The sequence below is a fragment of the Gossypium arboreum genome, chromosome 3, assembly GCF_025698485.1.
Source record: "Gossypium arboreum isolate Shixiya-1 chromosome 3, ASM2569848v2, whole genome shotgun sequence".
Taxonomy (NCBI): domain Eukaryota; kingdom Viridiplantae; phylum Streptophyta; class Magnoliopsida; order Malvales; family Malvaceae; genus Gossypium; species Gossypium arboreum.
The window spans coordinates 130,287,704-130,306,292 of NC_069072.1; the positions used below are offsets into that span (position 1 = coordinate 130,287,704).

Consider the following 18,589-nt stretch of genomic DNA (forward strand, 5'->3'; position numbering starts at 1 on the left):
GCTGAAACCTGAGTCTATGAAGATGTTCAAGGAACCTGGGTAACTTGAAGGAGGGAGGGGGGGATGGTTTATTGGAAGCTCTTGATGGTGTGATGATGATGAAGCAGTGGGTAAAGGAAGAGATAGTGAGGTGGCCTGAAGCAAGGAGCAAAGGAAGAATAAGACGATAACAAGAGAAAGAGTTGTTTGTATCTATTTTTTCAATAGTATGATGTTACATCATATTTTCATATTAAATTTTAGGATTTTTATCTTCAAAAAATTAAAATTCAAATGAAAATTTTGAAATTCAATATGAAATTGCTAAACTATAGAAAAGAGATATTACCTTGCTTCATGGAATTATATTTCGATAAACAGTAACAACTCAAAAAATAGTAAAAAAATAATGATGTGGAACGTCACATCAGATTTTATTTGTGGGTTAACAGTTGAGTGACTAAAATTTTTAATTATTATAATGATTTTGATTAAATTGTAATTAAATATTTTTATTTGGGTGATCAAAATGAAATTGTTCAAAAAAGTTAATGACCAAGTAATTTACTCAATTCGTTAAATACTATTTAATACTTAAGTTTAGCTTCAATGCTCAATTTGATATCTAATCTTAATTTCAATGTTCAATTTAATACCCAAATCAAATGACATTATGTGAATTAATAAATATTCGACATATAGTCTCTAGTAAAAAACATAAGTATTAAATAAAAAAATTATATATTAAATTGAATATTAAAATCAAATTTAAAATTTAATTAAAAAAACTTCTCATACCAATATCGAATTTAAAAATTATTTCAAAACCTAATCTGAATGGAATCAAGTTTTGCCAAGTAACTCGACCCTGTAATCAATCATCCAAATGAAATCTTGCACGTTTGGTCTCCGATACACTCGGTTGTATCCGACCTTTCCTCCATCATGCCACGTACGCAATCAAAATGGCACCGCCATTGGTTATGTGTTCTTCTCTAAAATCAAACGGCCATGCCACCCCCTTATGACGCGTACCAACCAATCACCGTCTTCCACAAAGGCTAATCCCTTTTAAATAACCGGCGATTCCCAGTAGCTTCTCTTTCCTTTCCAGCCTCCACGTCAGCATCATCACCGGCCAAACCAGTTACTCATAGCCAGCTCAGTACTCTGTATAAATCAAAATCCCAGAGTAATCTTTTCAAAACCAGCAAATCGAAGTTTAGAGAAAAGAAGAGAAAAAAATCTTTCCTTTTTGTTTTTGTTTACATACTTCAATTTTCTATCAGTCCAAACAGAATTTAAAAAAAATATGTTTCTTGTAGATTGGTTTTATGGGATTTTAGCGTCTCTTGGTTTGTATCAAAAGGAAGCAAAGATCTTGTTCTTGGGACTTGATAATGCTGGCAAAACAACTCTGCTTCATATGCTCAAAGATGAGGTGTTTTTTTTTTTAAATTTGTTTTTCAATTAATTTTTAAAGTAATAATCTGATATGAATACCTTTTTTTAGCTTTTAGCTATTATTTGAGCAGTGTTTCTTATTATATGTGAAATCTCAAGGCTTAAGCTTCTGGGTCTGCTTGGTTGCTGAGAAACTAAATGAAAATATCAAAGTAAAAGTATTGAGGAGTATTGGAATTTGAAAATTGCAGAGACTAGTTCAGCATCAGCCAACCCAGTACCCAACATCGGAGGAACTAAGCATAGGAAAGATCAAATTCAAGGCCTTTGATTTGGGTGGTCATCAGATTGCTCGTAGAGTCTGGAAGGACTATTACGCCAAGGTATTTGTATTTATGTATGTGTGTGTATATATATATTTTTTCAATAAGAAACCAGCTAAAAAATTCAAGTATTAATCAATTGTTATCACCAGTTTAATAAGAAACATGTTAATGGATGGTTGGATGGCGAAAAGACTCAAAAGACAGAAAATTTTGCCCATATACATATTTGCTTGGTTGTATGCCCATATTTTTGCTGTAATTTTGTGATGAGAGAGTTTTGTTATCTTTTAAAGAGCATAGGTCATCTTTTAACAGGTATGGATGAATTTGGTAACCTTCCTATGTGATTGAAATTGTTTTGGGATGGTTTTAGGGTTTGGTTCTTTATATTTTTCTTTGGGGGAACCATTTAAGCCTCCCGAGCCTGGTTTGTCATTTGCCACATTATCGTAGAGGTAGGGTTTTGTATTAAGATTCTGATTGTATTGCTGTTTTACATAAATTAGTCGTGGCATAGTAAAATGTAATTTGATTCTTAGTACACTGCATTTTAGACCCTGATTTATTATCATGTAGGTAGGGACGTATGTTTGGCATGGATTTTTATTTTTTTATTTTTTCCCCTTATATTTGGGAAATCGTACCTCGTGCCTAGTACGGGTACTTGAAAATGGTTGGTCTGGGAACATAGGTAATTTATAATGAATCTTCGTTAGTTTTTACTGAAATTGTTGATGCAATCCTTCATATTAAGGATGATTACTTGATGTGAATTGGTTGAAACATTATCGAAAACGAAAGAGTTCTTAGTTTGGAGGTGGATATTATAAAGGTTTGATTATATGAATCAGTTGAGCTAAGTTTCAAGTTCTTCAATTTGGGTTTATCTATGGAATCTCAATTGTGACGCAGGTCGATGCTGTGGTGTACCTGGTTGATGCATACGACAAGGAACGATTCGCAGAGTCGAAAAAGGAGCTCGATGCCCTCCTTTCGGATGAATCACTAGCAGACGTACCATTCCTCATCTTGGGGAACAAGATCGACCTACCGTACGCAGCGTCGGAGGACGAATTACGTTTCCATATGGGGTTGACAAACTTCACAACAGGGAAAGGGAAGGTTAATTTGGAAGGCACCAATGTGCGTCCACTCGAAGTTTTTATGTGCAGCATTGTGCGTAAGATGGGATATGGGGATGGTTTCAGATGGCTCTCTCAGTACATTAAGTAGAAAAAAAAAGTGCCATTTTTAGCCGGCTAGAATTTTCCTGCAAGAAAAATATGTGTGCGCTTTGTTGTAAATGTTCATCTTAATCTAATATTTAGGATTGGAGCTTTGTTTGTTTTGATTATGTTGCTTATTGAGAGGATGGTAAAGTTAATTTGGTTGCTAGTTTGGTGAGATCAAATATAGACCAAAAAGGAATCAAGATTTTGTGTAGCTGTATGTCAGTAAATATATATACTTTGATTTTAAAACAAAGTAAATCTCTCTTCCAATGCTTTTCTAATTTAATTTTAATAAAATTATATAAAATTTTATAAAATCAATTCTTTTATTCACATTAATATGTCGATTAATTCTTGATCTAATTAATTTGGTTTTATAAACATACAATTTAATTTTAATAACTTAACCGCTTAATATATTTCAAAGAATCTTATACTCCTTGAACATTACAAGAATTGAGTGAGATAAATTTTAAAATATAGTTTGATACATAAACTTTAATTACATTTTAGTTATAGTTTAAATATATACATAAAATTTTAATTTTAATTTAATTATATATTTTAAAAAATATATATCAAATTATTTTTATATTAAATAAATATAATTATTCGTATATGCAATAAAACTTAAAATGATGCTATATCAATAATTATATTAATAATTTGTAAGACTTAAATTTAATCAAAATTTTATATATAAAATTACAAAAATTAAAATTCATTTATAAAATTATATATTAGACTAAAATTTATGTATAATTTTAAAATTTATTTTATAAATAATTATAGGTGTTTGATTTCTTCCGCTGTCAGGTAGGTAAAAATTTTGCTGACTCAAATGTTAATTTTTTAATATTATAAATAATGACACGTTTTGGACTTAACCTCACAGTGGAATTTTTTTTTTAAAATATTTTAGTATAAATCCTAAACCCTATGAACAAACTTAATTATTAAGGGCATTGAACTTGCTCATTAGCAAAGAACAAGCAACTCTGCAAAACCACATTTGGAAATCAAAATTCTTAATAACCTAATCTTAATTCTGAATGGCACATACACCGGGACAGAGATCGGCTTAATACCCTACATACAAGTTTCACCTAGGTCTTACACTCGAAGCACGGATTCAATTGAACGGATCGAAACCGAAATGAAAAAAAAAAAAAAACTAAAGGACCCATGTTAACTTAGCTTCTCCCCTCAAAATCTTAAAACAGTGAGAAGGGGACTAGAAAATGGTTGCATTTACAAATATGTAGCTCCCTAGGGTCACTCTTCTACTTTGAATGATCATTATGAGCTTCAGTGTCTGCAAGCATCCATATCCGAAGGAAGGCCAAGTAGGTTTTCATATTCCAACTGCAAGAACCGAATTTAGTAGGTAAACGTATCAACAAGATAGAGACAACTTTGAGATTTCGGAGAAATCACCTACCTTTGCTATATCATGAGCCAACTTCATTCTCCGGTATTCCTGCTGTGCTTTCTTTGAACGGAACAAAGTTTGAACTCGCACAACAGCTTTTACTACGCGTTCTTCAGCTTGTTTTCTACCATCTCTGAAGAAGTCCTCTTCTGTGTCACTCTCTTGGCTTCGCTGTGCGACTTCTTCAGCTTTGTTAATTTGTAATCCACGAAGACCTTTTCTCTTAAACCGCCATCGCAGAATTGCTTTCTCAAGCACACCAACTGACCACAGAATCTTACGGTATTGTCTCCTTACTTGGAAGCCCCGAAAAACAGCCTGCATTAAGTTCACATGCAATGGCAATTGTCAAAGAGCCAACGTAAGGTCATAAAAGCCGTGCGCACACACAAGAAAAAACTAAAATTGTAAGAAAAAAGGAGAGCATATACTTGGATTTTGATAGCCTGGCGGCGCATATTAAGGAAATCTTTACGCATTTTCCAAGTAAGGAAACTGTATTGGATACGGGCAGCAGCTGTCATCTTTTTCTTAATCCCATAGTTGCGAAAGGCATGTTGAATCTTCATAGCAGCAACTATATTCCGTGTTTCATCCTCTGGATGGGAAGACTCAATTGCTTTAGTTCGTAATTTCAAGGAATGCACCCTAAATGCAGTCTGTATCCGTGAAGCTGCATCAGCAGCTGTTCTATAAGCTGCTAAAGATTCTTTCAAATATAGTTCATCTTCATTAAGGTTCTCAAAGTTTGTTGCCTCTGTTCTACTGGTTTGCAGAGAACCACTAGCGTTTCCTGCTACGGCCATATCATTGAAATGTGCTACTAGAGCCTCTTCCGAAAGATAAGCGGCTAGCCCCTCGTAACCCTTCAAAGATGCAAGATCAGCAGCAGTGTAACCATTTGGATTCCGGGTGGTGGGGTCTGTCACCAAGTTTGGCTTTGCCCCTGCAGATAAAAGAACAGCAACCATTTTTTCCCTGCATGGAAAGATTTTCTAAATCAGAAACAATTCGAACAAATACTCAAAAGTTTTTTAAGTTTACAACGAATTTAGGACTTGAGAAATGTGCAGCAAGTATTACAAGGCATACGTTAAATATGGGACATTTGAATATGGTACAAGTACAGATTAACAATCATTAAAAACATACCGCCCATAAAATGCTGCCCAATGAAGAGCTGTCCATCCATGTTTATCACGAAAATCCAGCGAGAGACCAGACCATGAATACAGATACATAGCCCAAGTATAACCAAGAATGGCACACAAATGAAGAACTCCTTGACCTCGAGTATCATGTTCGTTTGTTCTACCACCTTCGATTATTCTTTCCAACAACCAGTCTCTTAGCCTGTTTTTCAAAGCAATTTCAAGTAAACTATCTTTTGCTTGTGTAGATGAAACCCGGTTTTCTTCAAATGACTTCATCAAATATTTCCAACAATCAGACATGTTAGAAGTTTTTTGGGCAAACTTCTTAACCCCTTTCAGGGTATTTGGTGATACTTTATTACCCAACAAAATGTCGAGGCTGTTGGAAGTAGAGAAGAGCAAATAAGCAAGCCTCATCTGCAAGTGGAACTCCTCCCGCCTGGACTCATCTTCCGTAGGAACTATCGGGTCATGCGATAAAGGAGTACAATACTCAAAACCAAGCACTTGGCTGATGGGTTTATGGCCATCAAGGCTCATATACAGGTTCGCTAGTCCCGGGGAATGCTGAGATAACAAACAGCGATAAACCCCGACCTGAACAATTTCTGCTGGGGTACACACATCACCACATACACAAAACAAAGTGGATTTAGCAAGATGTTGATAAGCTTGATGAAAGACTCCAATGACTAAAATCTGCAAAGTCAATAGATAAATAAAGGTCAAAACATACTAACACAACCAAATTTCATGTATGTTATTCAAATGAATAGATTTATAGCATCAGTTCCATGAACAAGACTATCATTGCAGCAGTGGCAGAGAATTTTTCCAGAGACAGACCTTTGTCTTTTCAGTTGAATAGGCCCATTCTGGTGAGACTTCAGTTATGCTAAATATTTGCTCCGGAGAGGTGAATGAATCATTAGCAGATGAAGACGACAATTCTAGCACAGAGTCACCTACTGAACCTAGGGGTTCAGTGATAAAGTCGTTAATCCACTTTCCAAAACTGTCCTGACTTTGTAAACCATCATTGACCAAAAAGTCCAGCGAATCACCTGTCCCTAAGGCACAAGAGTCTTTCAACTGACTGGTAGTATTTACTTGGCCCCCTGATATCTGATTACAAACACCCCCCGTGGTGCCAAGGTAAGCATTATTACTTTGAGCAACCGGTGCAATTGAATTAACGAGCAAAGAGGTTTCTGTTGATAAATTATGAGCAGAGATAAGGCCACCCTGCAGAAATGAAGCAGCTTGAGTGGTTCTCAAGCAAACCAATAGAGCACCAAAAAAACAAAAAGCAGAATATTGGACTGGTCTTCACAATAAAGAAATGATGACTTACATGTCAATCAAAAAGAAGATGAACACACAAAAATAAGTATGAAAATGAAGACACCCGAGCAGATGTAAGAAAGTACACATATTTATAGCAAAGGGTAGCCTAAATCATAAATGCCAAGGAGGTCTAAAAATTAGTGTAAAGTCTATCTTTTCAGTTTCTGCCTTCTACACAACATGCATAAAGTCTTTCAGTATTACAGGCATGCAAAGAAGCTATTAACCAACATGCAACCCTAACAGGTTGCCTGATAAGGAAAAAAAAAAAAAAAAAAACTAACAAAAGTAAATTTAAAATATATAAGAACTTAAGAGCTATGAAATGGCTCTGCTTACATAATTTGAGAAGCCATTTACTGCCATTTGGTTCTGTTGGTCAAAGCAAGAAACATTGTCTGCTATCACAACCAAAATAGGTCAACAATTCAGCAACTAAATAAGTGTTATTGCTTATACTGGAAACTAATACAATACCTCCTCTAGATGCAATCGAATCATTAGCACCATTTGTCACCAGAAGATCATCCCATTCAAGTGTATTAATCTCAAGAAGCTTCATTTCATGATTCCTAACATTAACACTCTCACCTGGTTCTGTTCACTTTCCACAATAGCATTTAATGAGAACATGATGTATTTGTTCACATGATTAATCTCTGGAAAATTTCAACATCACCTAGACTCCTCTCACCTTCAGAATATGTATTAGCAATTCCCGAATCAAACTCTTCTGTAACAAGCAAAGGAGTAGACTGATCTGTTAACGAACTTGAATTTGAGTGTGTGGCTAGTGAAACCTGCAATTGTTTGCAGTTCAAATCCACAAACATCATTCACAAACTGGTTCTGAGTAGGAAGAAACATAAAAGACTGCTTTATTCGGGAATGGTATCTCAAAGTTTTTTGTTTGTAGTAAACACCAACCTCCTTTGTTTCACGATAATGAACAAGAACTATTTGCTCCAAAGACCTGAAACAAGAAGTTAATCATGATCAGAGATTAACATAATGCAACTTGGGTTAAAAGAGAACAAGTAGGGACAAGATAGGTGAGGTTAACTTTAAATGTAAAATACATCATACATACTTATCTAGCAGCCAATAACACCTGCGAACAAAAGTTGAGTTATCTTCACCATGTGCATAATATACATGAATCCTTTCTTTATCACCAACCTGGTTCATGAAATAAAATACAATTGTAATCACATTTTGGCCAAATCAAAATAATATATAATATAAGTTATACAAAAAGCAAAACCTACTTTTAAGTGTTCATGAGCTTCTTTAATAGTCTTCCCATCCTTTTTCTTTTTCCAATTATAACCATCTTTTCGAAAGTTCCTCAGCATCTTTCGATCAAACAATACAATAGTACCACCTATAATGACAAGGGAGTTATATTCATTCGTAAGTAGTAAACTTCTTCTGTGTTCACTCATGTGGGCGTATAGATGAGGGGAACAAACAGAATTTAATTATTATCTGTAGTTACTTTTTGGCATGTTCACTGGCTTCGCTTGAATGGAGAAATATCTATGGTTGCACAGTATAGCATGAATCTCATTTGGGCGTAACCATCTTGACTTGGCTTCTTCCAACATGTTTTTAACATCCAAATCTGTCCATATCCAACAGAAACAAATTTAAAAAATAAAATGAAATAAAATTAGCAAAACAGAGAGATTTGCATAATTGCAATCCAAAGCACGATATGAACAAAATTAACAGTCCCTGAAGCTCAACTAACACTTCACAAGCAAATTTTTATGTGAATTTGATATTTGCTTGAAACAAAATCAACCACTTCTCTAGCTTTCAAATAGCAAAAACTCCCACAAAAAGAGTAAGAAATTACTCACGAAAAAACTAACAAGTAAATACTATGAACAATTTACAGCGATCAAACAATTTTCAGCACATTAAATTCTAACACACGTTATTAGATCAATTCATAGAATCAGAAAAAAAGATTAAAACTAATAAAAACAAATTCTGTATAATATACCTTGCAATGTATGAAATCCATGAATCTCAGCTCCGACGAGCCCCGCACAACCACCGTACTCCATCGACAAAATCAAACGCCTGAAAACGATTTTTTTTTTGAACTCAAGTAACTAAACAATTAAAATAAAAACCGAAATTAATTTAAAAAAAAGTTGAACGCGTAATTAACAGAAGAAAAAGAACGAAAACTCAGTAATAAATAAATAAATAAATAAATAAATAAAACTCAGCTTAGTCTAACATCTAACCTTCTTCAAAACGAAGCTTCTTTTGGAACTTTAAAAATGAAGTTCAAAAGAGAAACAAGAAAAATTTAGGAAAGTGAGTGTTTATTAGAAAATTCTGGAGAAGATGGAAAATTTAAACGTCAGTTTACTTCATTAGTCAAAAAATACAAATAAAAGTAAGAGGACATCAAATCAAATTTGCATGCCGTTTCTTAATTCTGTATTTTATTTTAAATAGGAATAAATTAATATCTACTCTCTCAATTTCTTAATTTTCTCAATTTCGTCTTTAATTTTTTTTTAATTTTGCAACTTTTCTCACCATATGATTATGTGACAAATTAATATTGTACCACATTATTATCTAAAATTTATAATTTTATAAAAAATTTACATGATAACATGACACAATCATAAAATATCACGTCATTACCAAAGCTAAAAAATTATCAAATTTAATAATTAAACAAAATAATTCAAAAAATTATCAAAAGTAATTTACTATAATTACTATTAAATAACTTATTTTCTTAAATTTAATTGTATATATGGTAATATTTTCAAAAAAAATTGTATATATGGTAATGGTATTAATTCTAAATTCTTATGTATGGAATTGGGTATTCGTGAAGTGAACATAACAATTCTAATCAAATGCTGATTTTGATGCTTAATTTAATTTAATTGTGTTAATATATTATTAATTATACTTTGTATATTTATATATATATTTAAAATTTTTGTTTTACTATATTTTAATATTTTGTTGTTATACTCTCATCTATGACAAGACACGTTGCAAGTCTAGAAGATGCCTGAAAAGTAAGTCTATCACCAGCAAACTTTGTGGTCACCTGTGAGCTCACCCTCTTGGGTTGACTATTTAGACAATGGACGATTTAATCTTTATTGGTAACATGAAGTCGTTTGGTCACCAAATATCACGTGGACTCAACTGCTTTATCCCATCAAAATTAGAATGAATGACAGGATTTGTCTTGACATAAGTATCCTTGTCTCATCAACGACATCCCTCCCATGAGCTCCGTAATGATGGCTATATGGCAAGTCCAATACGTTAACATCATCCTGCACAGGACCTTTTCCTAAAAATACATTCAAGAACGATGAAGAGGAGGGGCTATTTAAAGACACAAAGCCTACGCTCTCTCAACATTCTTTCAACCCTCAACCTCTAAACCTTCTTCACTGTCATTCTCCATAACCTTCGGCTCTTCGTCTCGACCGGGCCACCTGATCATATGCTAGCTTCAAAATCATAATTAGACCCATAGACCTTACACAAGCATTTAATGTTAGCAACATAAACACAACTCAAATAAATTAAGAAAGCTCATAAAATTACCCAAAGCATCAGAAAAAGCAAAAGGGAGCACGATGGTAGGAGGAAAAGGAGGAGAAGAAGAATAAGGGTTACTGGTAGCAGCAACAGTAGCCTAAGAAGATGAAACATTTTTGATAGAAAAAATAGCAAGCAAGCCAACAATAATAGTGAACGAATGGGTGAGGTTGTTACCGTCATCACCATATGGGGAGGAATGACCTCCTGTTGTTGTTCTTCACCTGCAGTTTCTTCAAAAGGGGATCCCTTCCTTTTCTTGCAGACCCATTTCCTTGGGGCAAGAAAAGAAGTGGCTATCCCCTTCAGCATGTTCTTAGCCACAACATCAGCCTTCCACTGAATTGCTTTATTGTCCATAATGAGTCTTACGAAAGTTATATACAAATTAGTAAGTTAAAAAAAAAAAACTAAAAATAAGATTTTTATCATATGATGTTTCCTCCTAGTCGATTGAGCAAGAGGAAAAACATAAGTTGTCTATTTCAAGAATTCCTTAGTCTAATTCCGGATGGTGCCATAAAAAACCCTACCTAGGGGAAAGAGGGGCAAGGGGTTTGTCATTGCTGACTCAAGCGTGGGTCATTTTCGGTCAGGATGAACTCTTATATCCACCAAGTGGTTCCAAGGCTCTAGGGCCATCTCTGTTAGCATTTAAGCTATTGGGCAGTTGATGTTGAAGGGGAAGGACTCAACACGAGGCCTCCAACATTCTCCAAGATTAAACCCTTTCATAAAATCTTCATTGGTGAAACCGTAACCTCCCGCACGAAAAGGAAATATTATTATATGTGTAATGTCATGTGAACTTACTATTTTCACATATTATTCACAAAAAAATAATTAATAGATTTAATAATAGTCATTTGCTTCAAAATTGAAATTTTATATTCGAAAAATATAGAAATTAAAAATGATACAATTGAAAAACCAATGACTAAATCAATACAAGGCTAATAGTAAAATTTAATCAAATAGATTTAGCTACTTCTGTTTAGATCAGAATTGAAATTTCAAATTCAAAAAAATACAAAATTTTAAAGTAATGAACTCAAAAAATACAAAAACTAAAATTAACCAAAAAAACACTTGTTAAACAGGTGTAAGAGCCAGTTTAGCATTACTTTTCAAAAGTAATTTTGGGCTAAAAAACAACTTTAAGCAAAAGCTGAAATTTTGTCTGAAAAGTACTTTTAAAAAACTCAAAAGCATCTTATTTTGTAATATTTTATGGAAAAAAAATACTTTTTTTTAAATAATACTAAATTGATCTTAATTCATGCTATCACTTGCATTTTAAAATGTTTTTTTTATATAAAAACATTAATTAAAAGATTTGGAGAGAAAGGAGATGAGAAATATTTAAATTAAGACCATAATCACTAATTAAATTATCATTTACTTTGTGGGGGCTTTCTCTATGTATGTATACGGAAAGTGTAAGATGGGGGGATGCTTTTAAAGATTAATTTGACACTCGTTATCAAAAGCAAATTTGTGCAATAGAAAAAGAAAAACTCTAAGCCGTTGCTTTATTTTACTAATTTTTTCAAGTAACTAATAAGCTGATTCAATTTCAGCTACCCCATTATTATTTGGCCTATAGCTTCTACATTCTTCAATCATCTCACTTTTGGTATGGAAAAAATAAGGGTAAATTGCATTCGTAGTCATCCAATTATGTTTTTATCACATGATTTTGAAAAGTTATAAAATATTCACTCAATTATTTATTTTTTTCTTTTTAGGCACATCAACTGGCTAACATAAAAATGGAATTGCTTAATTCACGATTTAACTTTTGAAGTATATCCATTTTCTCACTTGGGTACCTAAAATATCAGTTTTCTTATTTTTGGTCCATTTTGTAATGAATGTTAAAAAGAACTATTAGGCGACTTTGGCCAATGAAAAAGCGTCAGGTAACATGTTTTGATCAATAAAAAAATGTCACGTGGCAATTAGGTTTATTTAAAATAAAAAAATAAATTTAAAATAAAAATTAGAAAATAGAAAATTAAAATATTAAATATTAAAAAACACTTGATTTTGACTGACCATTGATCGATCGTGATCAATGTTGACCGGCCATATGGTGCTATTAGAACACACCATGTGCCATTTTTAAAATTTTTTAGTATTACATATATTATATTGATTTAAAATGTAAATAAATCATATAATATATATTTTTAAAAAGTTCAAAAATATTTCTTTATAAAATTCTAAAATATATATTATTAATTTTAAAAAGCCAAAATAATATATAAAAATTGAAAATGGTATAATTTTTTTAAAAAAAGTATTTAAATTTCAAGTAATTGCAAAAATAATTCGAGTGTACTTTAGGTACCAAATTGGGACAAAAAAAAGATTAGGTGTCGAAGTGAGAAAATGAGTATACTTTGGGGGCTAAATCGTGAATTAAGCTAAACGGGAACACCCAAAAATCCAAGATAGTTGGGTGATCATTTTGTAACTTTTCATAGTTGGGTGACAAAAAAAAATACTAATAATTGAGTGATCATTTTATAACTTTTCATAGTTAACTGACCAAAAAAGAAAAGAAAAGAAAACTGAGTTCAGTGACTATGAATGTAGATTACCCAAAAACTAAAGATGATCTTAATAAAGTGTTAAAAAACATAAATTTCAATATTTTCATCTTTCATTATGTTTGATAATGGGGTAATGTAACTTTGCCCCTATATAGTAGGTCTATTTTGATCTTTAAATTTTTTTATCCACTTTGACCCTTGAATTTAAAAATTGTTGTTCATTTAAGCCCATTCTGTTTATGATCATGAAAAAATGGGGATAATGTAACTGAACTTGACAACTAGGTTTACTTTGGTACCTGTATTTTTTTTGTTCATTTTGGCACTTGAACTTGACAACTAGGTCCATTTTGATTCCTAAACTTGAAAATTCTAAAAGTTTGGTGATGTGGCACTTTAAGATCGTGCCACACCATCACTTGAAAAATATAAAAAAGTTAGATAATGATGTGGAACAATCTCAGAGTGCCATATTCAATATTTTAATAACTGAACCGATGGTTGAACAGGTAAGACCATCAATTCTCGATTCAACCAGTTCGACAAATTTGACCGTCAGACCAACAATAATTAAATAAATAATTAAATTTTTATAAAAATATAAAAAGACAAGTAAAATTGGTTATATATATATTAGATTTTTATGAATTTTTAATTATTTATTTAATTATTGTTCGTCCGACTATTGAACCGGTCGAACTGATGGTCTAACTAGTTCAACCATCGGTTCGGTTATTAAAACACTGAATATGAAACTCTAAGATTGTACCACATAATCTTTTAAAAAATTTATTTTTCAAACACAGAGTATCACATCATCAAACTTTTAGAATTTTCAAGTTCAATAATCAAAATGGACCTAGTTATCAAGTTCAAGTGCCAAAGTAACAAAAAAAAAGTACAAGTACCAAAGTTAACTTAGTTGTCAAGTTTAGGGCCATGTGGTGTAACACTCCTAACTCAGATCCATCGTCGAAACTCGTTACGAGTATTATCGGTGTTTACAGATCAAACAAACAAAAATTTCAAACTTTTCATATCATATAATATTCAAGTCAGAAATCAATCAAACTCAAACATACTCTCCCTTATTTGAGCTTTCGAGGCTCAAAATACGTGCTAGAAACAAGTCGAGACTAATTTGGAAACTCAAAAAATTTTGTGGAATACATTAAAAATTTTCAAAGCTGCAGGGGTCACACGGCCATGTCCCAGCCTGTGTCTGTGCTCGTGCAACTCTCTAACTTGGATCATACAGCAAATTTACAAATGATCACGCCTGCGTGTCTGGCCGTGTGGACCTAAAATGTGCCTTAAACAACAAATTTACCATTTCCTACATGCTTGGACATTAAACAATTCAAAACCATTCATTTAACCAGTTCAAAACACGATCAAATACATTTAAAACATGTCAAAACAATCATCCTAGGTGCTTAACCAATGTACCCTCATTGGTACCACATATATATCATCAAAACCAATCATCAATGCATCATTCAAATTAAAATTACAAACATGCCAAGGTCTATTAATTTGGCCTAGCTTATATTTACCTAAAACATTAACTTAAATTCACATGTTTATATATATACCAAACCAACAATACACTTATAACCTCATTTACAATCCATCCACAAAATAGCTATCATTTAGACACCCTAGGTACATGCCGGTACAAAAGATAAACATCACCATATTTGAGTTTGGGATCATTGTTGGATGTTGAATTGATGATCAAAAGCGAAGTATCTAAGCTGCGCACGAAAAAACAAAACCGTATGTTGAGTAAAACTCAGTGGTATTTCTATAATCCGAATATTTAAAGACAAGATAATATAATATAATATGCAGAATTGAATTTTAAGCACGTATTAATGTCTAGTATCATGACTATCATATGCTATTATATTTCATTTGTTAAACAATGTCCCAATTCACACAATTGCTATACAAATAGTTATTCACATATCGACCATATTTATTTGTACAATGGCATTAGCCATTCAATACTCAACTCATGAATACATCATTTCATACCATATTCAATTCTCATCACTTGCTATATAATAGCTTTTCACAATTTGATCCACATATCATTTAAACAATGGCATTAGCCATTCCATATCCACTTCATGAGTACATAACTCATGTATCTCATTTTCATGTTTCAAATCACTATCCCAATTTCAATTCGCATCCAATATCATCCAATATCAATCATAATATTGTTTTATTTAATTACCCCTATTAACACGACTCGGACTCGGACGGATACACGGATCCAACCAACATACTAGTTCGGCACTCGGTGCCTCATCAGATAAATACGAAGTAATAACTGCTCCCAACGCTATATAAATTTGATACTTAGTGTCTTATCGGTTAAACTGAAGTAAATTGGCACCCGATGCCACATCGACTCAAGTCGAAGAAATCCTGAACTCTTCCTATCCAATGGAATGCCATTTATATCCGTCTCACCGATACGATTAATAGGGTTTAATTTCACATTTCAAAAACAACCAATATCCAATATAAAATTTTCATATAATCACATATACACATGAATATTTATTTCAATTCAAATAATTAATATATTCATAATATATATACCAATTCAATCCATTTCAATCAACTTTAATTCAATTCAATATCAAAATGCCAAATACTCACCTCAACCACTTACCATATGCATTAAATTAAAATACAACAATTAGTAACTAGGTTCGAATTATAGAAATACAAACCGTAGATTCGAGCTATTCGACACCGATTTTATCTTTCCCCTTTTGAGTAGAGGATTCCGATGACGTTAGCTACGGAATTAAAATAATTAAAATTCATCAATATAACACAATTCAATTTCATATTGAATATTTCAATTCTTACTCAATATTTGCCTAAATTCCAATTTAGTCCCTAAACCAAGGCTAATTTTTATTCTTCACATTTAATTCTATATTTTAATACAAATTCCACTTTAAACTAAATTTAACTCCCTATTTTCACTTAAACCCTTAAATTTCAAAATTTTCACAATTTAGTCCCTAACTCAAAATTTACAATTTACTACAATTTAATCCTTTTTCATTTCTAGTTTAAAAATCTATCAATTTAATCCCTAATAGTAAAATTATTCAACATTAACAACCTTTAAAAACTCAATCAATGCTAAAATTTCAACATGGGTCGGGTAACCCTAGGTACCAAGATTCCACAAACAGTGGCGAATTTAGAGGGTACTGGCATGGGCCTCGGGCCCCCCTAAAATGTAAAATTACTATTTAAGCCCTTAATTTTTTTTAAAATTTTAAATTAGTAAAGGTAAAATTGTACTTTGGCCCCCTAAAATTATAAAAATTTGATTTAATCCTTTAAATATTATAAAGATATAGACTATAAAAAATTAAAATTTCATTCAGCCCGCTTGAAAGATTGTTCTAGCTTCGCCCCTGTCCACAAACTTAAAAAACTACAAAAAAAGGGACTAAATTGACTAACCAATTGAACTTTGAACAATTTAGAACCATAGGCGGTGTGTGTCCTTCTTTTCTTCTTTCTCTTTTCTTTCTTTCTTTCTTTTCTTTCTAATTTTCTTTGGCTTTATCTTTCTTTTTCTTTTACTAATTTGTTTTATTATACTTTAGTTAATTATTATAATATATATACATTTACTTAATTATTAAGATTTCATATTTTAACTTATTATTATAATATAGGTATAATTGCTACATTGGCCCTTTAATTAATTTTAATCTATAATTCAACTTTCACCTTATATACAATTTAGTCCTTATACCTAATTACTTTTACTTTATGCAAATTCACTTAACCGAAATCTAAGTAACTACATAACTAACTTTGTAAATATTTATTAAAATATTTATGAGTCCGATTTAAGGAACAGAGTCCCGAAATGTACTTTTCGACACCCGTGACTATCGGTAGTTACAAAGGCCTACTTGCCAAGTTCAAGGGCCAAAAGTTATATATATATTAGATTTTTATGAATTTTTAATTATTTATTTAATTATTGTTCGTCCGACTATTGAACCGGTCGAACTGATGGTCTAACTAGTTCAACCATCGGTTCGGTTATTAAAACACTGAATATGAAACTCTAAGATTGTACCACATAATCTTTTAAAAAATTTATTTTTCAAACACAGAGTATCACATCATCAAACTTTTAGAATTTTCAAGTTCAATAATCAAAATGGACCTATCAAGTTCAAGTGCCAAAGTAACAAAAAAAAGTACAAGTACCAAAGTTAACTTAGTTGTCAAGTTTAGGGGCCATGTGGGTGTAACACTCCTAACCTGTATCCATCGTCGGAACCTGGTTACGGAGTATTATCGGTGTTTACAGATCAAACAAACAAAAATTTCAAACTTTTCATATCATATAATATTCAAGTCAGAAATCAATCAAACTCAAACATACTCTCCCTTATTTGAGCTTTCGAGGCTCAAAATACGTGCTAGAAACAAGTCGAGACTAATTTGGAAACTCAAAAAATTTTGTGGAATACATTAAAAATTTTCAAAGCTGCAGGGGTCACACGGCCATGTCCCAGCCTGTGTCTGTGCTCGTGCAACTCTCTAACTTGGATCATACAGCAAATTTACAAATGATCACGCCTGCGTGTCTGGCCGTGTGGACCTAAAATGTGCCTTAAACAACAAATTTACCATTTCCTACATGCTTGGACATTAAACAATTCAAAAACCATTCATTTAACCAGTTCAAAACACGATCAAATACATTTAAAACATGTCAAAACAATCATCCTAGGTGCTTAACCAATGTACCCTCATTGGTACCACATATATATCATCAAAACCAATCATCAATGCATCATTCAAATTAAAATTACAAACATGCCAAGGTCTATTAATTTGGCCTAGCTTATATTTACCTAAAACATTAACTTAAATTCACATGTTTATATATATACCAAACCAACAATACACTTATAACCTCATTTACAATCCATCCACAAAATAGCTATCATTTAGACACCCTAGGTACATGCCGGTACAAAAGATAAACATCACCATATTTGAGTTTGGGATCATTGTTGGATGTTGAATTGATGATCAAAAGCGAAGTATCTAAGCTGCGCACGGAAAAACAAAACCGTATGTTGAGTAAAACTCAGTGGTATTTCTATAATCCGAATATTTAAAGACAAGATAATAAAATATGCACAATTGAATTTTAAGCACATATTAATGTCTAGTATCATGACTATCATATGCTATTATATTTCATTTGTTAAACAATGTCCCAATTCACACAATTGCTATACAAATAGTTATTCACATATCAGACCATATTTATTTGTACAATGGCATTAGCCATTCAATACTCAACTCATGAATACATCATTTCATACCATATTCAATTCTCATCACTTGCTATATAATAGCTTTTCACAATTTGATCCACATATCATTTAAACAATGGCATTAGCCATTCCATATCCACTTCATGAGTACATAACTCATGTATCTCATTTTCATGTTTCAAATCACTATCCCAATTTCAATT

The 18,589-nt window shown here is 32.2% G+C and overlaps 2 protein-coding genes across 5 annotated transcripts; one reads left to right on the plus strand and one right to left on the minus strand.

The window, feature by feature from the left end:
* Positions 1–1,158: 1,158 nt before the first annotated feature.
* On the plus strand, positions 1,159–3,199 carry LOC108476410 (GTP-binding protein SAR1A-like). Its single transcript, XM_017778626.2, has 3 exons — positions 1,159–1,420; positions 1,635–1,766; positions 2,622–3,199. The coding sequence occupies exons 1-3, from the start codon at positions 1,292–1,294 to the stop codon at positions 2,940–2,942; spliced, it is 582 nt and encodes a 193-aa protein (XP_017634115.1). The 5' UTR covers positions 1,159–1,291; the 3' UTR covers positions 2,943–3,199.
* A 753-nt stretch (positions 3,200–3,952) lies between these two features.
* On the minus strand, positions 3,953–9,354 carry LOC108474471 (calmodulin-binding transcription activator 5-like). 4 transcript variants are annotated; one of them, XM_053025926.1, is made up of 15 exons: positions 9,136–9,354; positions 8,886–8,997; positions 8,373–8,498; positions 8,143–8,258; positions 7,965–8,053; positions 7,802–7,847; positions 7,569–7,674; positions 7,352–7,471; positions 7,214–7,272; positions 6,592–6,772; positions 6,374–6,501; positions 5,526–6,226; positions 4,805–5,351; positions 4,383–4,691; positions 3,953–4,306 (listed from the first exon to the last, which is right to left on the minus strand). In XM_053025926.1, the coding sequence occupies exons 2-15, from the start codon at positions 8,947–8,949 to the stop codon at positions 4,250–4,252; spliced, it is 2,649 nt and encodes an 882-aa protein (XP_052881886.1). In that variant the 5' UTR covers positions 8,950–8,997; positions 9,136–9,354; the 3' UTR covers positions 3,953–4,249. The 4 variants fall into 4 exon arrangements, with proteins under 4 accessions (XP_052881886.1, XP_017631892.1, XP_017631889.1 ...); XM_017776403.2 differs by having other exon boundaries at positions 8,886–8,965; positions 9,136–9,353; XM_017776400.2 differs by having other exon boundaries at positions 6,374–6,772; positions 8,886–8,965.
* Positions 9,355–18,589: the final 9,235 nt, after the last annotated feature.

What these genes read in the sequence shown, in the direction of transcription:
- LOC108476410 (XM_017778626.2), top strand. Translation starts at nt 1,292, where the DNA reads ATGTTTCTTGTAGATTGGTTTTATGGGATTTTAGCGTCTCTTGGTTTG. An exon ending in TTCATATGCTCAAAGATGAG is followed by an intron (nt 1,421 to 1,634) that starts GTGTTTTTTTTT and finishes TGAAAATTGCAG; the next exon opens with AGACTAGTTCAGCATCAGCC. An exon ending in GGAAGGACTATTACGCCAAG is followed by an intron (nt 1,767 to 2,621) that starts GTATTTGTATTT and finishes ATTGTGACGCAG; the next exon opens with GTCGATGCTGTGGTGTACCT.
- LOC108474471 (XM_017776400.2), bottom strand. Translation starts at nt 8,949, where the DNA reads ATGGAGTACGGTGGTTGTGCGGGGCTCGTCGGAGCTGAGATTCATGGA. An exon ending in ATTATCGTGAAACAAAGGAG is followed by an intron (nt 7,675 to 7,801) that starts GTTGGTGTTTAC and finishes AAACAATTGCAG; the next exon opens with GTTTCACTAGCCACACACTC. An exon ending in TGGCTCATGATATAGCAAAG is followed by an intron (nt 4,307 to 4,382) that starts GTAGGTGATTTC and finishes CGGTTCTTGCAG; the next exon opens with TTGGAATATGAAAACCTACT.